The sequence below is a fragment of the Archocentrus centrarchus genome, chromosome 1, assembly GCF_007364275.1.
Source record: "Archocentrus centrarchus isolate MPI-CPG fArcCen1 chromosome 1, fArcCen1, whole genome shotgun sequence".
In the NCBI taxonomy this organism is placed as follows: Eukaryota; Metazoa; Chordata; class Actinopteri; order Cichliformes; family Cichlidae; genus Archocentrus; species Archocentrus centrarchus.
Genome location: NC_044346.1, coordinates 30796408 through 30824255, shown reverse-complemented (window position 1 = coordinate 30824255; position 27848 = coordinate 30796408). Strand labels below are relative to the sequence as shown.

The 27848-nt window shown below is 40.4% G+C and overlaps 1 protein-coding gene across 1 annotated transcript; it reads right to left on the bottom strand.

Annotated features, from left to right (window-relative positions):
- Positions 1-948: 948 nt before the first annotated feature.
- On the bottom strand, positions 949-20595 carry LOC115782227 (lysyl oxidase homolog 4-like). The gene is made up of 15 exons (XM_030732304.1): positions 20463-20595; positions 19308-19576; positions 18529-19214; positions 17691-17902; positions 11964-12002; positions 11658-11865; positions 8609-8789; positions 6950-7104; positions 6683-6850; positions 6008-6170; positions 5475-5718; positions 4520-4635; positions 3996-4132; positions 1459-1570; positions 949-1345 (listed from the first exon to the last, which is right to left on the bottom strand). The coding sequence occupies exons 2-15, from the start codon at positions 19573-19575 to the stop codon at positions 1275-1277; spliced, it is 2760 nt and encodes a 919-aa protein (XP_030588164.1). The 5' UTR covers position 19576; positions 20463-20595; the 3' UTR covers positions 949-1274.
- Positions 20596-27848: the final 7253 nt, after the last annotated feature.

Genomic DNA, 27848 nt, shown 5'->3' with positions numbered 1-27848 from the left:
AGTTATATGGCACTCCAACTCATAAAATGAAAAAAAAAAAAGGGCAAAGTGAGTCACATATCTAAAGCATAGCCTATGTAATGTGACAGTGGGTAACTGAAGATTTTCCAGTGTTTCTATGTATTTCTTACTGGAAACATGGTGGAAACAACAATAAAACTAAGGCTCATGGGAAAAGGATGAGAAACCCAGCCATTTTAATCATTTTAGATCTTTTAAAAGTCTTCTGAAGAAGCTGAAGCAACTTGGACGTGACTACGCTCACATAAGGCACTGCATAAACTGCAGGAATTTCTTTTAGCCTATTCTCCAAACCTTCTGCAGAAACTGTAACATTAACCATTGTTATTCCTTTCATTCTGCATTAAAAATGTCTGCGGTCAAGTAATAATGCCTCAAATGACCATACAGGTTTCAATCTGACATTTATTCTTTTACTACTGTTACCAAGTACTGTTAAGAGCAATACTGTGGTACAACCAGATCTCATCTGTTGTTCCCAATGTTAAACAGATAAAGAACACACAATGTGGAGATAGTTATCGTAATAAAATTAATAACAATACAAACAGCTTTCAACTCAAAAGTACATTAAAATTCTGCATAAATTAGAGACCTTAAGAACATTATTCCAGAGAGGTAATATAAAACTGTACATGACAATACATTTGCAATACATTACAATATTTATTAAAAACAGGCAAAATAGCACCATAAAAAAAATCTCTTAAAACCAAAAACCACACAGTTGCAACAGTAAATGCTACATTTTGTAGTGTGATAATGGAAAGCACAGTAAGCAGATACAGAGATTTATGGACTACAGTCTGGTGATGTACTGCAAAGTTGTTCTCATATGCCTTCATGTCATGACTTTCTTAACTGTGGTTATGTTTCAATCAAGGTAAGTGTTAAAACATCAAGTTCTGGAAATTGTAAACTATCGTATGTTTTATCATGGTGTCACGATGCTAATGATAGCTGACTTTAGTGTTTTTTTTTTTTCTGCTTTAAACATTTTTCCTTTAATCTCTTTGACTTTCTAAGAACAAAATGCATTGTTGATGATAATCAGTCACAGGATATTGTTAGTCATTTTGAATCAAGCCTCTCCATCCGTCCCAAATCATTCCTGTGTACAGACCCTCCTCTCTCTGATCCTCACCTCTTTGTTTACTGGCATGTAATTATCATTCACCCTCCCTTCCTGACATGTTGAGGTGTGGTGAGGAGTTGTACAGTTGTTCTGTTAATAAATCTGGGTCTCCCTTAATTCACAGGAAGTTGTTGGAAATCTGACGATGGTGGTCAAACAAGTCCTCCGCCTCAGCGCTATAAGCGTCACCTGATAAAAACAGACAAAGAAGAGAAGTGTGCCATGCAGACTCAACCAGGACAGAATTGAAACAGAGAGATTTCATTAAAAAAAACAAAACAAAAAAAAAAAAAACACATTACCTGCATGGCAACTGAACATGTAAACCCGAGATCCATCGTACTTGCACCGGCAGCGCATCACATTGTTCTGGAAATCAGACTCGGCCATGTCTAGAGATGGGTTGACCTCCACCTGTGTAAGAGATGGAACAAGACAGACAAAGTCTTAAAGACAGTAAACTTCATTAGAATTAAATTTCATTTTGAAACAGTTGGATTATTTAAAAAAAATGTTTTTAAAAATCAAACAAACAAACAAACAAACAGTCTACCATAAATAACACAAACTAATCGTTTTGCAAGATGGATTGTTATACTTCATTGTTGTACTTTACCTTCAGACTAACTCCTGTTCTTGCTTTAGTCTACACTAGATTTGATTGTACAGCATTTTGTGGCTGCATTGTTTCTCAACAGTTTTTAAACCACTTGCGAGTATTCCAGGTTATCTCTGCAATAGAAGGCACATTATATATATCCACTATCAGAGGCAGAAATCTCCATTAAACATATACCTGGGATGGGTTTGGTTACGCATATGATAGGATAAAATAACTACCACAAAGTGAATTTTTTTTACCATTTTTTCTTTCAAATTAATTAAGAAATTGCAGAAGGCTTGACCAAAATTATTTTAATAGGCTAAAATAATGTTCTTCTTTGTATTGTTATTAACTAATGTATGTATATTGAATATGGAGCTAGAGTTAGAAGACTATTAGCTCAGTTTATACTGGAAATAGTTGTGGGTGTTTGTGTGGAATTGTCAGCAAAAGCAGCATTCTGTCTAGACTTGAAATGCTGCAAAGGGTTTCTTTTAATAAAGTGAATGAGTGAGAAAGTAACAGTTCTCTTCAGACAGTTATGAAACAACAGATTTCCGCGGGGCCTGACTAAGAAGCCACAGGATTACTGTTTTCACCTTTTCTATATGACCCATGATGCCATATATTCTAGGTTCAAGCAGTGCATGACATCACTTTCCACTGCTATCTCTGTGGAGGACAAAAGGCCCAGAAATGCAGATGATAGTGTTGGGTTTGGATTCAAGTCGCAGCCTAACATTAGACTGTAACCATGGTTGGTTGCCATGGTTTGTTGTTTTCCACCCTGTCTGTCTGCCTGCCATATATAAGAAAAGCACACAAATGAATTTTCCTGATGCACACATCAAACAGATAACCTGACCACATATTCAATAAAGCAGCCCACTTTAATTTTTTTTTTACATACAGTGTAAATTTTGTGGTTCCCATTATATATTATAGGCAGAGATTTAAGATGCAAAATATTCATAATTATGATTTTTCATTGCAGTAAAGAGTACATTTGTATCAAAACTTTATATATATTTAATACTACATGTTGAGAGAGGCCAGTGATTTCAGCACATATTTTGTACTCCAGATGTAAAACACCATATCAGATCGGTGGCAGTTGAGGGCCTGTTAAAGGCCCTTGTAATAATGTGAAACAAAGGGCCCTCAATCTGTTTTACAGAACTATCAAAGGGAATCACAGTGATGTAAAAGCCTGAGGTTGTGCAGCTGATTTTTAAATAACAACTCAATGCGGAGTAATCACGCTGAGGTGGACGTGACTCATCGGCTTAATGTATGGTCCTAAAAATGGCTGCCACACTGTGATTCATGGTGAAGGCTGCATGAAAGACAAACAGGGCTCTACGCCCTTCCTTAATCTCTCACTTCTTACACAAATTTATGAGCAACTCAACTACTGTTACACCACAATCTCAACCACAAAGTGCTGCATCGTGGTAACACTGCATCTCAGCTTTATGTGGGTTTATCTCTCGAGAAGTGGCTTGTGACATGTGTACAGGCTCATGGAAACACAGAAGGACCACTCCTGCATGTAGCTGGCATAAAGTCCACGTAGTCACATGCAAGGCATCTTGATTTTATGTAAACACTCAGAAAATAATTCAAAACTGTAAGCATCATTGCTTTTCTGCCACTAAACTGTCCGGGAAAAAAAAAATAGAATAAATGACAGAGAGGAAGACAGATGAAAAGGTCACCACACAGCGGCACACAGGATGTCTCGAAGCAGGCGAGACTGTGATTGAGTACTTAAACTTGTACAAATGCAAAGTGCTGACAGCGCTTTTCCACCGCCAATAAGTTCGTACTTTCTGAGAGGGTGGACTAATAGCAGGTCTACTTTCTATATAAATCCAGACTAAATTCACTTTCCCTAAATACACACACACCCTTAAAACTACATACATACTGTACACCTGAATGGCTGGAAACACAGCCAAGAGCCACTTAGCTAAAATTATAGTGTTTTATCACTGCTTTTATCTCATGTGTGCCTTCAGATGTTGAAACACAAACCTCTGTGTTTGCTCTGCTCTTTCTTATGCTTTCTTGCCTGATCTAAGAAGTTGTGTAAGCTACCGAGATCACTGATGCTATTTCAGCATGAAGATTAAGTGTGGATTACTTTTTGTTCTGCACTTTCACTGCACCAACGGTTTCACCATGAGCTCAGCACAAAGTAAATTATATTTTTGTGCGTTAAAATAAACTGACCTGAAAGATGTATTCACCAGGTCGTATGTCTGTAATGTCCACCCACTGACAATCAATGTCATGCCGGTAGGTGTCCCAGCAGCCAACTGAGATGCCCTGTTGTCCCATGTTATAGCAGGCATATCGCTTATAGAGACCTAGACAGACAAAAAAAAAAGTTGAGAGACATAAAAAGAGATTATGATGAATAAATTTCCTTTGCTGTCAGTCGCTGTGGATTTGAGGTCATACCAGCAGTCTGAAATTAAAATAAAATGATTTATAAAACAAATCTTTTTTTGGTGTTTCCTCTAAATGAATAGAAAGGATCTAAGCTGCATAAAGCTGTCTGGGCTCTCTAAAACCAAGATCTATTTAGGCTTGGCTTCTGATCTTACAGCCTGACTTTGAGCATTCATTATAGGATTTCAGCTTTGCACTTTTATGTACTCTTGATTCCCTTGTTTGTCACGATTCGGCTCTTTTTTTCAGATCTTCATACAAAAAGCAAATGTATGTGTCATTAATCTGTAATAATATCTTACCATCAGGACAGTAGGTGTCCTCCAGACAGAAACTGGCTTTGTGACCTTCAGCCACCTTTGTCCCATTGAGTGTGAGCAGATCATAGTGGGTGAACACCTCAATGCTGTGGTAATGCCTGAGAAAGGACAAATAAACCATGAATTAAGTAAAAGAAAAGAGAAAGAAACAGAAAGATTTCCACTGAATGTGTTACTGTTTTAATTTCAAAATACACAACCCACGGAAAAGAATCCTAATGTTAATTTGAAATATAGCAGCTATAAATCCTGTTATGTTGTTCTTAAGAGGTCAGGCAAACACAGGCAACAACTGTAAAACATCCAAGGGAACAGACAGATATCAGTTTCGTGTAGCTCTTTCTCTCATTAGAGAACCATTCCCAGAGCAAACTCTACCAAAACAAAGTTAAACCATGTATTTGCTGGTTGGGGAGGGAGTGATTGGTTTGTGGCTGGGAGACACAATGAGCTGTGCCTCTCGTTTTGGGACACGGAACCACAACCGCTAAGATAAGAAGCCAGGCTGCTCTGAGTGCAGTCATGGCTCTGACTCTAACAATTGGGTGACCAGTGAGGAGGATGTTTATGGTAAACAGTATTTTGGAGGATAAAACATTATGTTTATTGTGTTAAATAACAGACTTTTATACATGTTTGGCTATTTATAGTCCAAAACCCAGTGATCCAATTTCACTTACCAAATCTTAATGTCCCATTCATCTGTTGCTGCAGACATTTAATTTTTTGACTTCTACTAGCAACTACGTAGCAACAATGCCCTGAGCTGTACCATAGAGGAGGTTATGCAGTTTTTCTTTTTCCATTCAAAGACTGCAGCACATAGCTACTCCCTATCTGGCTGGAGGCATAAAATAAGCAGCTGCAGTTTTAAATGAAAACCTTGAAGCTCAGTTAAATGACACACTGGCTTCTAAATGCCTACTTGAGTTCTTACCTGTGGCACTGGTGCCATACCCAACTTTCTCTGGGGGCTCGTGGTCGGAAGTCGGCACGACCCATGTTCATGATGCGGGAGGAGAAGCGTAGCAGGCGGCGGTGTCCATAGGGCCAGTTCATTCTGGCAGCAGAGGAGGACAAGCAGTTCTCCTCGTTAGCACAAGTCAGCAGGTGGAGAGGCCGGTCCTCCACATAGGCCGTCTCTTGGACAAGCTGGGCATCCAATACAAGGTCAGGAGCAGCTGTAAGAATCAAAGACTTTCATTGTAAGGTTCCCCTCCAATTTAGCATTGTACTCACTGTACTAGCAATAGTTTCTCTCAAACCCCCTGTAAACAGATTCTGATGTGTGAAAATAGCTAAAAGTCCCTTGTTAGATGTTAGATTCAACTCATTGTCCCTGTGCACACAAGGCACACAACGAAATGATCGTTCCAGATCACTCATCCAGAGACGAGCAGCTGCGGTCATGCAGCCAGAGACCGGTGCTACCGGTCCATGTGTCCATGTGTTTGCCAGTTCCAGACTTACTCTCTACACATGTGACTCCTGCTGCTCTGCCATCTCCCCCTCTGGGACAGTAGACATTTGTGTTTCTGCGGCACTGCTGAATAGACATCTCAGTGCCGATGCAATGAGTCCCACTCAGCAAAACCTCACCAGCATCTGCAGATCCAGGCCAGTACCATGTCTCCTGCACAGAGACACAAGGAAAAAAATATTCAAACACAAATCACGAGAGGTCATTTGTGCTTTAAAAAGATGGAAAATTACAACAAGACGCATGTGAAAAATGGCACAGCTGAAGGCAAGTAGCAGCTTCTGCGGTAAAGAGAGAAGCACAATTTTTTTATAGGCTCTATCAGTACAGATTATCACATTTTCCACCCTTTTCACAATTTTAAAACAGCCTGTTAAGTGTTCTCAGTGGCCTTTTCCATGCAAAATTCTATTTTCAGTTTGTTTGCTCTGTGACTTTCTCTCAATCTCTCCTCGTCTCACTTTCCCTCTTTTATTTTCGGTGCGCTGGAAGTGGACGTCTGAGAAGCCTGTAATTACCTCAGGCCTCAGTAATAACACAGCACAGGCACACAAACAGCAGGATGGAGAGAAAGGGGGAAATGGGAGTACACATAACAAAAGCCTAGAGACAAAAAGGGCAGAATCAGAGGAAAACATCAACTTAGGGAATCCTGTTTTTTCCACCTGATGAGCACTTGAGGCAAAGCCCAAGCCCAGCTGACGACAGACCACCATGGCCTCATTCAGGCCCCAGTTTTCACTGCAGACAGAGCCCCAGCGCCTCACTCCTCCGACTTCTATCAGCACCTCCACGCGGCCCTGTGATGGCTCTCTCCCTCCTGCCAGACGCACCTAAAAGTGAAGGGAAGAAAAAAAAGAAAAAAAAGAAGGTGTTTCCTGCTGTATGCCCAACTGCGCATATGTATGCACATTTCTGTGTTCATTTCTTACCGTGGTCTCCATGCCAGTGCTGGGGACATTGCAACGGACTGCCACATCCTGGCTATGTTTGCAGGTGTACAGAGGCACTTGTCTGAAGTGGCACTCAGTAACTGACTTCTCCCTGCCTGTGCACTGGACACTGTTCATGTGGATAGGGCCAGTACCTACAGTACAAGGGTGTGGAGTAGCAGTTGACTGATTGCCAAATAAAAGGCTACATGCCAAGAGTGATGGTTAAACACGAGCACAGATACACACACACACAAACATGAAAGTCCCTGATGGCTTAGCAGCGGCCGATGAGCACAGAGAAGGTTTAAAAGCCCAGACATGACTGGGACCTGTGATGTGGCTCTGAAAGCCAGAGAGCTTTCTGTCCAAATTACTGTATGCTCTGTCGTGCACGTTGCACACCAGGGCTACTCTTTATAAACCAAAAATAGACGGCAAATGGAGAAAAATCTTTGAATAATCTATGTTTGCGTAGGTGTATGGGGCCCAGGCTAAACCCCATTAAAGGCCTATAATTTGGTCTTAAATAGCTAATTATGTCATCATACCTAGTTTTGAGTTGCTGTTCTCTTCTGACTGAAATATCTGTGAGACCTCACATGGATTCATGCCTTATATGTTTACACAACTCATAAACTAGCTTGAGACATTAAAAGCCACAATGCTCCATGCTGAAATGTAACCATGTTCATTATTCAGCCAAAACAGCACCATAGCACCTAGTTCAACAGAGCCCTTAAAGTAACACTCAAATGTTTTCCATGAATTAGTTAATTAAGTAAAGTAGAGAGAAGGAGAAGGAAAGGCACCCACCATTATAGGACATGGTATGTGCTCATTTGAGCAGAAAGATAATGGGAGGAAATGAATGTGATTACAGAGTTACTGCAGAGGTATGGCAAGAAATAGTAGCAATAACTAAGTGTGAGAAACGAGTCTATGCTATTTCCTAGGAAAAGTTATTACTGCCAGACAGTTCGGTGGCTATATTTTCACGCCCACAACAAAAGCATTGCTATAGTAATTACATCTGAATGTTTGGTCTTACTCAGCACTGATTGCTTGACATCTTGGTTTCAAAGCTGCGCTAACTTTTCACATACAACAGGTTTATTTTGACAACACATGCCTTTGTTTCGGTCACTGGAACCTCATAGCATTGTTTACACTTGTATAAGTGGTCATGGGTAAAGTTCTTAAACAATCAGCTTCTCTGATAGAAGTGGAAGTGGGGGCAGTAAATATTTTCTCTGGGTTTATTTGTCTGCTCAGGTCCACTGTTCTTGGAGTGCAGCAACAGAGATTTAGATGGAGAAATGTTTAGTCTAAAGGAATCACGGCGCTAAACTAATCATACTTAGGCTGCACTGATTCAATGTCTGTACCGCATAACCAGTTATCATATCAGCAGCTGGTGGTCTTTTTCAAAATCCTCTTTGTGATTTCATGAATGAAGTTATCTTCTTACTTAGGAATAAAGACATATAAAGACCCACTTTTAGTTTTGTTCAAACACACAAACGTCTCCCACAAATACCTTCCTCGCCATGGTGAATAAAGTTTATTTCATCGCTGGAAAGCACCAGAAAGACTTCAAAGTGCTGTGTGACTGTATGCATACTATGTGTGTGGCTATATTTATGTGTCCTATCTTACCCTGCCCCAGCGCAGCCTTGGTTAGTGCCTCTTTAGCAGTCCCAAAACCCAGCTCTCTGCAGACCACGCTGGCAGCAGGTAAGTCCCACAGATGGTCACATATGGTGCCCCACTTGCCTTCTTTCAGAACCTCAACGCGGCCCTCCCCGAGTCGGGGCCCGGCCTTCAGACGCACAACAGGCTGGAAGGAAAAAGGGTGAGTTTGGGTGAGAAGTTTGTGATTTAATCTGAAAATTTTATCCTTAAAGCATGTCCACAATTGGATGCTACATTTTCTCATTGTTAAAATTCCAATTAAACTAAATAAATTTCTTGCTGAACGTTAGGTGAGTGATGCCCTGTAATTCACAAGTAAAGGGAAGATTAGCATAGTTTAGTATTAAAACTGAACGCAGGAGCAAACAACTAACTCAAACAAAACAAAGAAACAAGTCAAATATGCATGTTTATGGTCTACCAAGAGATACAGTGCCAAAAGTATTTGGCCTTTCCTGATATCTTAGATTTTTGCATTTTTATCACACTTACATGTTTCATATCATCAAACTAATTTTAATATTCAACAAAATAACCCGAGCAAATTCCAAATTTTAAATGATTATTTCATTTATTACCTGGCACCCCTAAACAGTAATTTCCCCCTAAACAGTTAAACTATGAATTAAATGTGATTAACCAAATTTTTTTGGAAAACTCAGCTCAATTTCATGAGCCACACCCAGGCCTGGTTACTGCCACACCTGTTGACTGAAGAAATTACTTAAATAGAACCTGTCTGACAAAGTGAAGCAGGCTAAAGGATCTTAAAAAGCAACACACCATGCCACAATTTAAAGAAACAGATGAGAAACAAAGTCATTGAGCTCTATCAGTCTGGAACGGGTTGCAAAGCCATTTCTGAGGCTTTGGAACTCCAGTAAATCACAGTGAGAGTCATTATCCAAAAATGGAGAAAACCTGGAACAGTGGTGAACTTTCCCAGAAGTGGCCGGCCTACTGAAATTACTCCAAGAGTGCATTGATGATTCATCTAGGAAGTCACAAAAGAACTCAGAACAACTTCTAAAGAACTGCAGGCCTCACTTACCTCCATTAAGGTCAGAGTTTGTGATTCAATAATAAGAAAGAGACTGGGCAAAAATGGCATCCATGAGAGAGAAAACCATTGCTGACCAAAAGGTGCCCCATTACATCTGGCATAAAACTAAAACAGCATTTAATAAAAAGAATGTTATACAACAGTCAAGAAAATTTTTGGTGTGGTCTAGTCAAAGTCCAGATGTAGACATGCTTTAGAGGGACTTTAAACAGGCCATTCATGCTCAAAAACACTCCAATGTGGCTGGATTAAAATAATTCTGCAAAGAAGAGTGGGCCAAAATTCCTCCACAGCGATGTGGAAAAACAGCAATTCTTGCTGCTAAGGGTGACACTACCTGTTTGATTTATACGGTGGCCCTGAGAGGTCAAACGCACTGCAACTTAAGAAAACACCAGCAAATTAAAAAAATGCTACAAAAGCACACAAAACATAATGGCTGTTGAATAAAACACAAAGGAAGTTGAAGAAAACACAATAGAAGTAGAAAAAAAAATCTCACAGAACACAAGAAATGTGTTTCTTGGGAGACAATAACGTGACGGAAACATGCAAAGGACTGCACTGAGACACGCCCAAAAGAACCGAAGGATTCATCTGTGTTGCCAGGGAGAAAAATGTGCAGGTAATGTGTGTTTTAATCACATGATTTATATGATACAGTAGATACATGTTTGCCTTTAGCCGTTTACTGTTAGCTTGTCACTCCTGCACCTGCTCACGTTACTGTCGCTCCAAAAACACCTCTGTTGTGTTTTGTGAGGGTTTTTTTTTTTTCTAAAGCACTTGTGGCATTTTTTTAAATGTCTGTAGTGTTTTATTCAACTTGCATTGTGTTTTGTGTTTTTTGCAGCATTTTTCTATTTGCTGGTGTTTTCTTAAACTACAGTGCGTCTGACCTGTCAGGGCCACCGTAGAGTCTAAGGGGCATTTACTTTTTCCACATAGGGTCAGGTAGATTTGGATATCCTTTTTCCCTTAATGAATGAAATCATCATTTAAAAACTGCATTTTGTATTGACTTTGATTATTTTTTGTCTAATCTTAAAATTTTTTTGATGGTCTGAAAGTAACAAATATGCAACAAAGAAATCAGGAAGGGGGCAAATACTTTTTTCACAGCACTAGGTTTTTCAGGAGGGTATGCGCTTAAAGTATTTCTTGATGTGAGGTTGTGACTTCCTCACTTGTGTATAGATTAAAATACCCCAAATTTACAGGTTCACAATTTTATTTTGGGGTTCTACAAGAATTGTTCAACATGCTTTAATGTTCAGTAAGCACATTAATGTATTCATACTGATTATTGTGCCTCTGTCTTTTAATGCCCTGCAAAAAGTCCTGTCTGTTCTTACTAGTCAGCTAGCAGGGAAAATTAAGCAAAAGAATACTGGTTATATTCTGTAATCCAGCGACTGCAGCCAAAGGTTCCACTTGCCACCAGGCAAGGTAACCAACTGCCCGGGGCCCCAGGTCAGTGAAGGAGCCTTTGAGAGCTGACAAACTTTAAACTACAGCTGTGGCTAAATGCAGAGTTTTTAGTGATAGTAGGAGATACCTGACCTCCCTAAAGGGGGCCCCACCTGACTCCACTCACTCCCATTGCAAGTTGCATGCATGACGCTGTTAAACGTGAGCCTAAAATATGAGACTTAAGCTGTGTCCACACTGGAAGTCAATAATTTGTTCCATGTCACTTTGAAAGCGGATGTTCCAAGCTAAGTAGGTGCCTAGCTCACCCTTCAGGTCATATGTCAGTCAGTGGTATCCTGTGTTCTCATTGGCCTTTGCTTTAATCACTTTGCATTACCAACAGTTATTTCAACGGTAATCATTTAAAAGTCATTCATTTTCTGTGGTCTCCGGTTGCCACGCCATTGTGGACACGGCTTAAGGTTTTAATTTTCACTCGTCCAATCTGTATCTGTCAAATTCCATCCCCACACTAACCTGCACAGCAGGTGGTGCAGGCGCTCTGCCATTACGTGAAAACTGGGATCCAGGTACACAACGGACCACAGCGTGCATGCCCCCCCTGCATGGGACATCACTCCTGGGCAGGGACAGCAGGGCCTGACACTGTGACAAAGATGCTTCCGCTCCCTGACACTGCACCTTCTCCACCCAGTAAGCCTTCTTACCGATCTGTGCCCTAAGCCTGAATGATTGGAAGAAGAATGACAGGGCAGAGATTTGTCACATGACACATTATTGTTAAGATTATGTACATATATAAAAAGCAGCTGCTGACTTTACCTGGAGGAAGGATCAGCTAGCTTGGAGTCCCACAGTTTCCTAAAACACAGAGAACATTATAGTCTGGAGTTTTCAGAGTTACAACTGTGCATCTTTACATCAAGTAGACTAAACAACCTGCTGTTCTACACACTCCCACAGTGTACTCCTGTGCTCCTCCCGCTCAAATCTCCTTTTCAGTCATCCTTTCATTTCTTCCTCGAAATCCCTGCTCTTCCATCTATCTATCTATCTATCTATCTAATCTATCTATCTATCAAATGTTAAATAAACCAGCCGAAACTATAAATATAAAGGAGACACAACATCCTGGAAAGGGCATCTGCGCTTTAGATAAATGTATGCCAGAAAGGCACAAAACGGGAGATTTACAATAATGCATAACAAAGCTCCCCTTTTCTTTCTTTCTTCCCTCTAAAACCATCCCCTTCTTGTTGTGTGTTTTTAAGAGCTTCCATCCCCACGTCCATGGGTATTTCTGTTTCAGTGTTTGCCTATATGTCTAGCATGGATGTCTGGCTTGAGGAGTCCATGTGGAAAAAAAACAAACTAAAAATATGAATAGTCCACTATACATTAATCCCTGCGGGAATCCTTATTGAGGTCTGGCAGCTCCAACAGCTTTTCTAAACTGTGTCTAGTTTTATGGGTATATTAACTTAAACTAGAATCCAAAGAGGAAATATTGTCTCTGCACAAAATGGGCTCCATAAGTCTGGAAACGCACATTAGCGTTGACCACTTGTATTAGCCCGTGTGACCACAGACAGGTGCAGTGTGACTGACGCCCTTCATGAATGTGCCTGAAGTGAATGAGTCACAACACCAAGTATAGCCACGAGGAGTTTGCTCTAAAACCAGATTTGTGATGCAATTAAATATTTGGCAAACTGAAAAGGAGGATGTTTCCGCTCCAGGAGAACCTCAGTATCCTACTATTCCATGGATTTCATGCACAGTCCCAATATTAGGGGAGAAATGTCTTTGATGCTAGAAGCTCTCATAATGAAAAATAATAGGAGTCCTGAGCCAGAAAACTACTGTGTGGAACATTTGCACCACAAGTCATTCACAGTCTAACAAAAGGCAGTCTGTGGGGGGAAAACTGTGCATATTTAAGCTCCTTTACAAAATTTTCCATGCTCAGATAAGCATAAATTGGTGCATATTTTTATTTTCTGATTTCTGCAGCAGTCCAGTGGTTAAGAAATGTAATTTAGTCTGCATGTGTGGTCACTACTACTGGCCTTCTCTGGTGAAAAATTCCACTTGAAAACAACAGACAATTAATGAAAACATAAAAGACACAAATCTTAATTCTTTCTGGGTTACAGCTGCACTGGAAATAAAAAGCTGATGTTGCATTTTCAGCATCATCCAGCAGTTAAGGAAATAATTGTTTCTGTCAAATCGAAGAATGTGGAATGTACTAATATGTAGTATTCAGTTGGTTGGTTGCCAATTGTGTCTGTCTCCTTTTTGTGCTGAGCAGGTACATAAGAGTCATTTTTGTCAAAATAGCTGCGAGCTGAAGTTGAAAACAAGTCCAATAAAAGCAGCGAAAGCACAGCGTGAGGTAAAAATGGCAAAACCAACGCATCCTGAGACTGAAACGGTAGAATAGGTTGACTGTTAAATGTCTGCAGAAATAAAATATGAGTGTTTTCACATTTCCAACAACTGTGGAAAATGCAAGACATTTAATCAGGAGACCTGAGATCCAACACTGTGTTTCCTCTTTATTTGTTTGCAGTCACTATTTAGGTTAGGTTTAGGCCCCTAAACTATTTGGGTTAACTAGAATTTAAAAGGTCTAGTAAACAATAACAATTAAATCACCACATCTTAGATGGCAAACTTCTTGCCCCAGATTTTAGTGACGCTTGCAGTGACCACTTCTGGGAAAAGTTTGAACGTTTTACATGCCCTTAGTCACACGACCAGGAGGTCCCCTACGTGAACAGTGGCTGCTGACCGCCTCCAGAAATCGACCACTCTTGTAATTTTTCTGGTCAGGCAGAAAACCACCTGTCACCTGTCATTATGTGCAAAAAAATTATACACAGTATGAAAATGTATTTAGTGATTATATATAAGCATGTACTTTTTATTTTCTTGTGCGTTATCTCCTTGCGTGTGCTTGTGTAAGCCTATCTGTGTGCGTTTGTGCCGTATAAAATGTTTCATAACTTAAGTGGTAAATCAAAATGAGAGAGACAGACTGCATGGGGGTGTTGGTTCATGGTTTGGAGGAGGCGGGGGTGAGAGTACTCCCCATATAATTGCCTGCTCTGCTTGGCAGTGTCTGCTTTGTGGTTGAGCAGTAGCATGTTGGTTCACACACACCAGACATGGAAATATGCACGTACATATCAACTTTCCCAACCTCTGCAAAAGCAAAGATCTTTAAAAAAAAAACTCTTTAAAACTCCACCGTCATTCCGTGTTTCCCAGCACGCAGTTATGCTGGGAAGCACTAGAGTGATGTAAGAGTGAGGTCTCCACGAACTGGGCAACTTTTAGATGAATTTCTTCATTTCACAGGAAGAGGAAATGCATTTCAGAGAGGTCTCAGTTGTCCTACTGAGAGCTAAAAGCATGGTGTGTAATTCTCTTCGTCAGGTTGGAAAGAGGTGGGAACTGAGTTAATGGGAGATAAGTGAACCACAGCAACACGCCTCAACACAGCAAAGCAGTTCTGATTGCTGCTGAAGGCTGAAGTCTTTTACAGAGGAGAAAATTTTCTCTTCTGGCTGTTCAGCTTGATGCTATTTTTTTTTTTTTCAATGAAACTCTGACCACACGATACAATAAGCCACAGTGGAGAGAGCAGCTGACTAGCCGGAAAACCAAGATAACATCTTATTATACTGCATGAATGCAAAGCTGCCTGACTGGAACAGTTGGCTCACGGAAGAGACAGCAGGTTGCCACACTGACTCCACAACAGCCCCTTAAGAGTACCATCAACCTCTCCATGGGAAAAAGAAAAAAACTCAAAGGGGTCATAATGATGTACTTTCCATGAAAAGTGGGTTTTAGCATAATTGCCTCAAAGGCATTAAACGTGGTCTTTTAATAAACTGGAACTGACGATTGGAGAAAAAAGGAGCAGGGGGTGAAAGTAAATGAGAAGAACTGAAGAAGTTGCTGTCAGCCTCAAAGAGAGTGTGGATGTTAGAAAACAAGGGAGCTGGAAAATGGATTTAGCGCTTGCCTTTTGTAAGCACAGCAAAGTGGGGGAGTCTTTAAAGATCTGTAAAAATGTGCTGAGCAACTTAACAGGCAGAGACAAAGGCAGTTACACCAAAAAAACAACCACATGGCAAGAGAGGGCAATGCTGACACAGCAAAGGGTGTGCAGCAGGTTCAGCTGAGAGAATATTCTAGATTAGAGGATCTCTGACCATAATTACAGCTGTTCAAGTGGACACCAATTCCAAAAAAAGATTAGTTATAGTTCTGCCAGCATGGTATAAAGCACTAGAAAGAGGCGATGCAGCTGTTGTCATGTACGGATAAGTATTAAGAACTTTAAACCCTGACCTGCTAGTGGTGTGCAAGGAAACTCGAGGAATTCTTATATGTATTCCAAGCAAATTTCAGCTAACCCCCAAATAGGCTTTATCCTCTGGGGAAAATCAATATCTTTACAAAATGTGACAGAAATCCATTTTTAAAAAAAACCTATTTTCATCTGGACCAAGCAACCAAGCAGCAACTTCTACCTCACTTTAAGGACAGTCATCTACAAAATATCTGTGAACACAGATGCTAAAAGTCAACCTGATGCCACCTCCAGCTGTTTACTATGGGACAAAAATGTCTGCTTTATTTGTCTTCCACATAGCTGGGTGGAGGTTGACAAAAACAAACAACATTCATGGCCTGGTTCAGTCTTTGCACAAGCTGCTGGTTTGATTCTTGGCACAGACATGAGATGCTTCTCCAGAATAAGCTGAGGTGGGTTTTTTTTTTAGTGTTGTCCAGGTTGACATGAGATTCAGAAAGTCGGTAAACCAGACTTGTTAGTGTTTTGATCGTTTCTTTGTCCCATTTTGACTTAAAAGGGCTCCAAACTTGACCAACTGTACCTGCTTACATAAAATTGAAGACAAACTTCTGAAGCTCTGGAGATAAGTCAGAAAGAAGACAGAATTTTGTTGTTAGACTACAACAGTAGTGAATGGGGCAGCTGAGGTGAAGAAACTTGCATCCTGGTGCAGAGCAGAGCAGGGCACAAGGGGTAATTATTGGCTACATGGAGAGAAGAGACAGATGGTGCAGGACAGGCCAGCGGTCAGTACAGTCGTCCTGTTAGCCAAGACGTAAAAAGACCTCTGTGGGCAGACAGACGGACACATGGAGGGCTGTGCTTGCATGTGCACAAGTGTGCGTGTGTGTGTGTGTGTGTGTATGCTGTTTGCATGTTTATTTGTGTGTATACACGGATTTTAGACAAAGTTTGTGTAAGGTCTGTGCCTGTGGACGGCAGAATGTTTAAGCATGTGCAAGTGAGGTGTTGGGTGTAAAGGCTTTGAAGGTTTCTGTAGGTGTTACAGTGGGTATTTATGGCTAAAGTTGGGTGGACCACTTGGATTTATGAGGATAAAATCAACACTTCAGTCTGGTATCATTAGTAGAGCAAAGGATTTGTGTTTAAGGGACAACTAAATAGTCATGAAAACACACAGTTTACTTTTTTTTTTTAATTTTCACTTCTCCTAGTCACTGTTGTAGTGATACTGGATTTTCTGTTGGAGAGTTTATTTCATCAGTCTTTCCAAAAAGACTGATGAAATAATGTTTCACTATTTTATCTCTATATGTTTATTTAAATGTGCAGTTGCAGAGAGGTTCCATGTTTTCCCTGTACCTGTGTGGAACTTTGCCAGGTGCACTAATTTCCTCCCACAGTCAAAAGACATGCATGCTAGATTAACTGGTGATTCTAAATTGGCTGGAGGTGTGACTGTGAAGCTGCATGGTTGTCTGTCTCTGTGTTGGCCCTGTCCAGCGTGAACCAAAGAAAAAAGGGAGCAGGGGGTCAAAGTAAATTCAACTAATGTCAGCAAAGAGAAGATCCAAACCCCCACTACCCTCGTTACAGATGCTGTTAAGTAAGTATATGGATGAAAAAATAAAAAAAGAGTCAGTATTACTAATGAATTCAGGAAGTGTGAGCTGTTAGTTTTTGTAAACATGCCACCTGGCATTATAAAATGCTGCTGCACACAGTTTTCACTGGATAATTCTTAATTATATGAGATTAGAAACCATGTAAGGGAGGTTTTATGTGAAGAGACACACAACATGAGGATGATGGTAATCTTGTTGTCTGGATCTGACATTAATACCATACTTTCTAGGACTATTTTAGAGGTCTGTGCAGAGGCCCACTCAGCCAATGGGGAAGACAGCCCTGGTGGACAGCCAGGCTTGACTAATACCACTATGGACCTGTCATGCCAAGTGTGGTTATACTAATGACAGCGGTTGTGGTTAACCTCTACTACAGGGGGGTTGGAACAGCAATCCAGGAATGGGGCTGCCTAATCTGCTGAGGGATGTGTTAGTCCATCATACTTTTCCATCCCTTTCACTCACTCACACACACACACACACACACACACACACACACACACACATACACACACACATTTATGTCACATTTCTGTGTCTCTTTCCACCTCTGTTACTCTGCCTGGTCCACTCTCACATACTTACCGGTAGGGTTTTTGGTCAAACGCTTCTGCTGCAGGGAATCCTAACATGCCACAGACAACACGGCTGCTGCTCAGGTCCCATCCACGGTTACACACATGACGCCACTTCCCAGCATGCTTCACTTCCAGCACTCCCTCTGTCACCAGACCCCTGTTGGTGCTAGACAAAACTGGCCGCAGACGAGCCTCCTCTAAGTGAACCCTCTCAGATCCCTGTTGATAGGAAAACTTTTTTGAAGGCAGAGAATGGCACTGATTTATCCCAAATAAAGAAATATTATATTTTTTAGCTTTGCATCAACAATTCATGTAAATGTTGACACATTGTCACTCTGTTTAAATAAACATGAGCAGATAGCACACAATCAAGACAAGAATAACACGAAGGGATTCTTATGCTTTGTCTCTAATCATCACACTCTCTAATCATCCAAATTAAAAACTGTTTGTAGCAGGAAGGAAACTAACAGAGGTCGACAGAGTTTGTTTAAGGTGTTGGGATATGTGTCATCGTGATTACAAAATGGTCAAGAAGTGTAAACTCGGCAAGTTGAAAAAGAAACAAGCCAAACAGAAGGGATAAATAACCGAGTTTCTACTTCAGAGGAAGAACTATTGGCAGTTAAACTAAACTTCAGGCCATGGTAGTTCATAAGAGCTGAATCTGGGGAAGGTCTGGTTTTAGGTTTGTCTCTAATTATACAAGTCCACTGGCCTGTGGCTCCACAAATGACATTTCTGTAGAAGTCTGTCTAAAACTAGACTGGGTTACTTCTTTGGTGTGCGCTAGAGGTTTTCTCTGTGTGTGTGTGTGTGTGTGTGTGTGTGTGTGTGTTTACCTGTGTGTAGTATGCACCATTCACGTCTTCTATGTCTGGATAAAGTGGGTCTGTTTCAACATGGTTCCCACTGAGCTGCTGATTCCTGTCACTCGTCCTCTCAGACTGGAGCTGGGAATGAGGCTGATTTTGGGACTGCCTGTTTGCTCTCTCCTCTTCCCGTTGTCTCCCTGCCTGTGGACTGCTCCTTGCTGTTTCCTCTCTTTGCCTAGAAGCATCGCCATTTGCCAGACGTGAAAGTAGTTGGTGACCTTGAGGAACAGCTGGGCTGCCATACTGGCTGTCTCTTGAACTACCTCGATTCCGTCTCAAGATTTGAATCTCGTGGCCGTTTTCTTGCGGGGAGATGTTGCTGCGACGGGAAGAGACTGGGTTGCGATGGAGAGCAATCTCATGGCCTCTTTGTGTGGTAGATGAGATGTACTCTGGGCCTGCAGGTGGAGCTGGGGGTGACAGAGACTGTCTTGGTGACTGGTTTCTCTGTCTTTGCTGGTTTGGCTGGTAATTTGAAGATGAAGGAGTCTCTTCTAAAGAGACAGCAGGGAAGCCAGGTCTCCTTTCTGGGCTGCATACCACTCCTAGATCCTCAGCATGGGTACAGTCGTTAACTCCCCAACCATTGGAATGACATTCTGCAATTGATCTCTCTGTGCCCCTGCAGCGCACATTATCTAACCAGATCATACCTGACACAAGAAAGGGTGGCAAGTCATTGAATCAAGAGAAATCAATAATTAATGACTTGTATTTTAAATCTTCACAGTCTTGGCTGCACATACCTTGTCCTTGGCCAAACTTAGCGCTATGTGCCCAGGTCAAGCTGCGCTGGAAGCCCAACTGTCGGCATATCACATTGGCCACATTAAGATCTACCTCATCATCGCACATCGTGCCCCATGCTCCATTGTACAACACCTCCACACGTCCCTCATTTGCACTGCGCCGGCCTATACCTGCAAATCGTACAAGCACCTCCTGTGCATACAACAGAGCGGGGCAGAGGAGGAGCAGGACGAGGAGTGTAGACAAGGAGCTGAGCCACCGCATCCTGGTAGAGGGGCAGATGAAGAGTGAAAAAAGGGCTGATGGAAACTGTGTGATGTTAGCTGAAAAGAAGTAAAACAGAGAAGATGCTTGCAGCCCCCAAATACATGTGCACATTACCACAAAAATCCCCCAAAACACACAAAGCCACGGGACTCACATTCCATAGTCTAACAAAACATATAATTAGAAACTTTTTCTTTAACCCTAATGGGACATTCCACAGTAAAATGAAAGATTGATAGATGTTTTTATCCTTTAAAATAATCAGTCATTTAAAGTGCAGTGGGAGGCTTGAGAAACAGCATGAACCAGTCAGGGCATAGAGAGTAATAACCAAAGCTAAAAGTAGCCTCTCCGTCCAGCCAACGGAAACTCTGGCTTTCCGCAAACCCTCAAGTTTAGCTGCATGTATTAGGCCAACAGACACAAAAGCAAATAAACATTGTCATAAAAATGTTCTCACACATAAATAAAGCAGCAGGTCTCCATCTGTGAGAGATGTTGTAGTTAATGAGCAATCATCACAACGTTTAAAAGTTTTTGTCTTCTAACAGGGTAAGAAACTAGAGATAAGGAACAATTTGTGAAGAGAAGACCTAGAGGATAATAAGACATTTTAGGGATTTAGGAGTTACTCAAATTCCGCTTTATGTAAGGATAATGGGCCCTCATACAACAGTGCAAATATGTAAACGTAAAAGCTGTACCTCCAACTAAAATGAGGCATGAAGTGAAATAAAAGGTGAGTGAGGATGACTCCAGGTAGCTACAGGGATGAAATCTTCAGTTATAGAGGAAAAATACAAAAAAAAAGAAGAAGAAGCAATTCTCTGAAAGAGAAGGTGAGGTGGAAAAAAAAAAAAGGAAAGTGCTGAAGAAAATCTTACCTATCTGCTGATCTCAGACTTAAGGCACTGGGGGAAAGAAAGGAGAGAGCACTGGGGTAGTGAGCTTGGTCCTGAGTCTATTCTCCTCTTTCCCTCCCTCTTTCTTCTTCTGTCACTCCCTCAGGTCTGCTATCCATCCCTCCCATTTTTTTCATTTAAGTATTTTTTTTCCCTTCCTCTGGTCACGTTTCTCCTTTCCATCACATACTGGCGGCATATCAAAGAAAGGGAAACTGACCATGGAAATCAGTGAAAACAAAACAAACAAAATAAAGACTTTTTTTTTCTCCCCTAGTTTTGGAAATTGTGCAAACCAGTGCAAACTCATCAACAAATGCTACATACTGCAGCAGGTGGGTGAACTCCCAAACCAACCTCCTGGTTGGTCTGGTCACATGGTTGGATGCACTTGACACGTGAGTTTGAATTATAAAAGAAAGACACACACACACACCCCACCCCACCCCATGTATTCCAGTCAATGCATAGTTGTTTTATTGTGTGTCAAATCTTACACAATTCTCAGTCTCGATCTCATTACTTTTACTTTTTTTGCTTTGTGAGGTCTTTTATTCCATACAGCGATAACACAGCCCTGGCACTGTGCCACGCCCACAGTTAGTGGTGTTATAAAATAAATACTATGTGCTCTGCAGTACGGGTGAAACTGCATGTCTGAACTCTTTGCATGAAGCTGAAGTTTTGCAACATCCTCAGTCGTGGCACCTCATTACATGAAGTTATCTCTAAGAATAGAGACAAATGGCAGCCCTGGGATTTCATAAAATGAGCAGATACTCCCAAAGAGGCTTTAGTGTTTTAACACTTAGGAACCTACAGCCTAAAACCTTTGCATTAAAAGTTTCATATAAATATCAGCAGTATTATATATCCAGTAGCAGAGTCAGACATTTTTATTCAATCTGGCATGCTTGCTGAATTGATTTGAATCATTTATAAACTTAAATGGAAGACTAGAAAAACAGTGGCTATTTGTATCTTGGATATGTGCTTGTAATGTAACCTATAGCTTATTTAACATTGTGTTCCTGCCCAAGGAACACTGATGGAAATGAGCAAGTAGCTAAATCTGGTCTTATGTGATCAGTGTTTGTGTGCCTGGTCCCTGATAAATAAAGAATAAAAGCTAAACTTTGTGTAACTCCAGATCTGCAGACATACTCCCCTCAAAAACTGCCGTTTCACTACTGGTTTGTGTGGGGAGGCCACAGTTTAATCTGTGGTTGGCATGGCCTCCCCTGACCACCCTTTGGCTCTTCCTCTGCATAAACCACAAATATAAGACTCACTGAAACATTTTAATGTGTGAGTCATGTTTATTTATAGATGTCACCCCCAGGCTTTGCTGCTGTCCTTGCAGATGAAGCCAGGCCTGGAAAGAAATGTGACAAGACGGGATACAATGGAGCTCTAGCTCCCTCTAGTGGACGGAAATATTACTATAGTACTTAAAACGTGGTCTAAAACATAGCAATACTTTATATGATGATTTTTCCGTAACTTACATTATTTCTGTGGCTGGAAACTGAAGAATATGAAGGAAAGCAGGAACAGTAAATCTTAAAATAAAGTAAAACCACAGTGAAAATATGATTATGCTTTCCACCCAATGTGTGTGATTGAAAGTTTGCATAATCACACTGACTTCAATTTTGAGTTTTGATTCCATGGTTTTGTTTATTTATTTATTCAGAGATTCTTTGGTTATCTTGTTATATTGACTGTATTTTCTTTAAGTATATTGGTGTTCTCAGTTCTTAGTGCGTTAGTTTAGTTTGCTGAGCCTTATGAGCTATCGATTGATTTAATGTTATTGTTTCTTGTGTTTGGTACATTTACTCTTGTACTCTGGCTCCAGTGTCTTGAGAGTTTACTTCTCCCTTTGTGTGTCTTTCCTAGTGTAATGTTCCCTCCCTCTTGCGTCTTGTCTCGTTTGTTATGTTTGTTCTTGAGTCTGTGTTTCCCTGTGTTGCGTTCCTGTCTCGGTGTTCAGCTGTTTCCTGTTTTACTTTGTCGTTCTTTTGTCCCTCACGTTCTGTGTTTACTTTTACTTCCTTGCTGTGATTACATTCAGCTGTATTCCCCACTTATTGCCTGTTCTATTGCCTTGTCTAAGTCTCCCTTGTCCTTTGTCTGCTTCAGTTCCTGATCTCGTTGCTCCAGTGTTTCATAGGTCTCAGAGTATTTCGTAGTGTTTTGTTTCCCTAGTTCTCTGGTGTTAGTATATTTTAGTGTTTCATTTTGTAGTTTAGTGTCTCAGTTTCCTTTCACATTTAGTTTAATTCAATTCAATTCAATTCAATTTTATTTATATAGCGCCAAATCACAACAAACTGTCGCCTCAAGGCGCTTTGAATTGTGGGTAAAGACCCTAAAATAATACAGAGAAAACCCAACAGTCAAAACGACCCCCTATGAGCAGCACTTGGCGACAGTGGAAAGGAAAAACTCCCTTTTAACAGGAAGAAACCTCCAGCAGAACCAGGCTCAGGGAGGGACAGTCATCTGCCGCGACCGGTTGGGCTGAGGGGAGAGAAAGACATGCTGTGGAAGAGAGCCAGAGATTAATATCAATTAATGATTAAATGCCGAGTGGAGTATAAACAAAGTAAATAAGGTGAATGAGAAACAGTGCATTATGTGAACCCCCCAGCAGACTAGGCCTATAGCAGCATAACTAAGGGATGGTTCAGGGTCACCTGATCCAGCCCTAACTATAAGCTTTATCATAAAGGAAAGTTTTAAGCCTAATCTTAAAAATAGAGAGGGTGTCTGTCTCCCGAATCCAAGCTGGGAGCTGGTTCCACAGAAGAGGGGCCTGAAAGCTGAAGGCTCTGCCTCCCATTATACTCTTAAGTATCCTAGGAACCACAAGTAAGCCAGCAGTCTGAGAGCGAAGTGCTCTGTTGGGGTGATATGGTACTATGAGGTCTTTGAGATAAGATGGTGCCTGATTATTCAAGACCTTGTATGTGAGGAGAAGAATTTTAAATTCTATTCTAGATTTAACAGGGAGCCAATGAAGAGAAGCCAATATGGGAGAAATATGCTCTCTCTTTCTAGTCCCTGTCAGTACTCTAGCTGAAGCATTTTGGATCAGCTGAAGGCTTTTCAGGAAGCTTTTAGGACAGCCTGATAATAATGAATTACAATAATCCAGCCTAGAAGTAATAAATGCATGAATGAGCTTTTCAGCATCACTCTGAGAAAGGATGTTTCTAATTTTAGAAATATTGCGCAAATGCAAAAAAGCGGTCCTACTGTTCACTTAGCCTGTGTTCACTCCAACAGCCTCTAATAAACAGCTCACCTTAAGTTTAAGCCTGTCTGCCTTCACATTCTGCTTTTGGGCCCTCACTCTTCCACATTCCACACGGTCCGCTGGCCTTGACAAAGAAAGGCAGATGTGAAATTTAAAACTGAGAACAGAGGTCAAATGTAACATGATATTTGAATATAAACTATAATGTGACATTTAGAATCCCATATACCAGTGTCATTTCCTAAATATTGACAATATAAACAAAGGCATAGAATTTGAAGCAGCGTTTTAAAGAAAAGACATTTTATGAAAGTTTGACCTTATTTGACTGTGAAGAAGTCAGAGTGATATTTAGAATTTCCATGTATCATTCCCTATATGGCTGTATATTATTAATACAAACAATGACTGTAAGAAACATAGTTATAAATCACTCTATATTGCATTATTATCGCATCAGATCAATCTCCTGACCTTGAAGGAGAGGTCAGAGGTCAGATGTTGCTTTACCTTCTATATTTTGACACTATACACCACACTCATAGCTTCTAAGTTATAAGGCTTTTTGTCAGTTTGCAACCAATAAATCAGTAAACTGACCTTGAATGTAAGCCAGATTTTAATGGATTGTTATTAAAAACCCACTTTACCCCCCACAAATTTCTTTTTTATATCAAAATTCTTTCAAAATTTTTCAAGCTATCATGTTTAGAGACAGAAAGACTCACACACACAGGCAAAAGCTACCAAAAACATAACCTCCTTGGTGGAGGTAACTAGGTGTGAATATTTCTGAAGATGAATGGTTCTGTATACAATCGATTACATCTTCAAATACTTGAAGAGAGCATTGTTGGAATAATGTAATAAGATCTTTGTCACCCTCACAATTAGGAGCAACTTTGAATCTACGACAAAGACCTGTTGGAGACAATGTGGAGCAGTAAATGTAAATAATTCTCGTGTGTTCTGGCTTTGTCCTGGAATTGCACATTCTTGGGAGCGTGTTCACTTATTATTGTCAAAATCCTGGGCCATGATACAGCTAGGTCATATATAGTGCTGTATTTTGGTTATGTTGTGCCAAGGGAAGAAAGATATTTGTTGGTAATCTTGTTAGCAGCCTGTATAGAAAGAAATCATGAAGAGATGGCACAAGCAGTACCCACAACACAAGAGAAATGGCTGAAAATAGTGAGTGAAATACAGGTTATGGAGCAGCCGAGTCAAGAATTCAAGAACAATGTTGAGATCAATGAAAGAAATGGACCATGTTTACAAGTGAAAGACGGGGTGAATTACTGATGTCACAGGATCAAACTGTAGTGACCAGACAGATTTTTTGTTTGGTTTGTTTTTAAATGACAAAGTAATAAAAAAACTAAAGTGTTAAAAGAAAGAATGCTTTAATGATGTGTATGAACTATACTGTTTTATATTGACTTTTATTTGAATTTGCAGAACGTTTTAAAGTTTTAACTGGAAATCTCACAAAGCAGGAAATGCCCCCAGAAAGGGGATTTCAATGGGGAACTGAGAGATATTAACATTTGCTGGAACCTATAATTAGATTTACAACCACATTTGCTTTAGTACGTGAAGATGTGGATCACTCGTTACCTGCTATTCGTCCTCTGCAGTAAGTTTATTTATTTATTATGGCAAAAAGCTCTTGTTAAATATAGTTATCTTTATCCTGGTAACAATCAATGTCAGCTCTGACACACCACCATTTATGTATGTCTGATTAGCAGCCATACATGTACTAAAATAAAAAAAATGTAAACATATAGAGACCTTACTGCTGTCTTCTGTTTACAGTTTCTCTGGGGTGTGTCACCACTACAGCAGGGGTGTATGTGTCTGGATATGAGGGGAGAGATGTTAATGTTTCTTGCTCCTATAAAAAAGAATTTCAAGCTTCCAATAAATACCTGTGCAAGAATAACTGTGGCAACAGCGATGTTCTCATCACAATGGAAAAACCAAAAAACAACAAATACTCCATCCATGATGACACAAAGGCTCACATCTTCATGGTGACCATCTCTGATTTGAAGAAAACAGATGCAGGGAAATATTGGTGTGGCGTGTCCTTATTTGGAAATGACATCTACACTGAAGTCAAAGTGGATGTTGGGCAAGGTAAATAAAATGGTAAATGGTAAATGGACTAGCTCTTATATAGCGCTTTTCTACTCAGTCAGAGCACTCAAAGCGCTTACACAACAGAATTCAATTATAACTTAATGTATTTACTATATTACAATTTGGTTTAAATTACATTATAATTTGGGAGGGCAGCCATAATGATAGCTGCACAGGCTGGATTTTTCAAAACCTCTCTCCTGGCACTGATTAAACCCCCTAAACCCACCTCTGTTCGTTATTTTTACATATTTCACAAATATGATGAAATATGATGTAAATATGATACACATTTGTCATGAAAATAATTGCATTATGGCTTAAATTGGCTTAGATGATACATTTTTCTCTCATGCGTTTAGGGCAGGGGTCGGCAACCCGCGGCTCCAGAGCCACATGCGGCTCATCCAGGCTTAATCTGCGGCTCTGTGCGGCTCGCGGAAGTAAATTATAAGTATCCAAATGAAGTGCATTTTATTTTTGTCAGTTCAGTTTTTGTTGTAGTTTTAAATTGGAACATTATTGTGATCTTGAAATATTAAAATAAAATCATTTTATTTATTTTCGTTTCTCAATATATGCGTCACTCGCGGTAGCGGATACTGGCTTCCGCTAGTATTTGCGGCTCTCACTGTTTTGTTTTCCATGGAAACCGGGTTCAAATGGCTCTTTCCGGATTACAGGTTGCCGACCCCTGGTTTAGGGCCTGAACTGCACGTCTACAAACACCCACTGTCCCTAATCACCTATGAGCCCCACTTCCTCACCAGCTCTTTCATCATGATACATAAAGGGAAGCGGCATGCACACACACACACACACACACACACACACACACACACACACACACACACACACACACACACACACAGTCATACAGAGAGGAGAACTCAGCAAAGCATCAGTCTTCCAGATATGTGAATGTTGGTTAGTTTAGGATCAGTACTTACTCGTCAGCAAACCTTTTTGGCCGAGAGGATAAATTTAGATGTGAAACGCATTTTGTTTGGTGAAACTCTTTCCATGGGTTTCCTTAGTTTATATTTCAGCCTGTGACAGTTTTAATGTTGTTTATCCTTCTGACAGACAGCTGCTGTAACAGCGTGACCAAAATCCAAAGTTATAAAGAAGATTCAGTATCCATCAGTTGTCCGTATGAGTCTCAGTACCAGAATAACCTGAAGTACATCTGCAGAGGAAACCGGCCCTCCACATGTCTGCAGCAGGCACTCATCACCTCTGACACCAAACAAAACGGACGAATCAGATTTAATGATGACAAAGTGTCCAGAAAATTTACAGTGAACATTACCAGTCCGAGCCGAAAGGATTCTGGTTTGTACCTTTGTGGCGTCCAAAGAAACAGAGGACTGGATATTTTCTCTGCTGTTGAGCTTGAAGTCAAAGGTGAGAGGTCATAGTCATATCTTGTACTGCTATAGTAAATAATTGTCCGTATGTAAACATTCCCTAAAGGAACTTACTTTTATTCAAGGCTTTGTTTCTACTCTTATGAAAACTAGTATACAATGTATTCATTATTTCAGATAAAGGAAGTAAAATAAATGTTGCTGGAAGTACATTCACATGAGATCGCTGTTCTTTTCAATTGCTCTTTTTCCTTTGGGTTAAAGGCACATTGCCTATTTTAATGAGAAATTAAGCCTCATGCATTTATAGTTTTAATATTGGTTTGTGTACATAAATTCAGAGTTTCAGACCGTAACGGAGGACTAATGTGCTCGTCTAACTATTAATGAAATATGGAATATGCGCTACCTAATCCTGGTCAGTCTACATATCTGATGCTATTTTTTGCTGTTTCAAAAAACTGCAATAATCTCATATCTGGGGATTTTGATACTACTGTACACATTTCATTCTCTAATATGTCTTTTCCTGCAGAGATTCACATTCTTGTTTACATTCTGCCCACACCTCTGGTTTTAATGCTG

Coding starts and splice junctions, on each gene's coding strand:
- LOC115782227 (XM_030732304.1), bottom strand. CDS start 19,575: ATGCGGTGGCTCAGCTCCTTGTCTACACTCCTCGTCCTGCTCCTCCTC. Junction 19,215..19,307: donor TAAGTTTGGCCAAGGACAAG/GTATGTGCAGCC, acceptor TTCTTGTGTCAG/GTATGATCTGGTTAGATAAT. Junction 11,866..11,963: donor CTAGCTGATCCTTCCTCCAG/GTAAAGTCAGCA, acceptor CCAATCATTCAG/GCTTAGGGCACAGATCGGTA.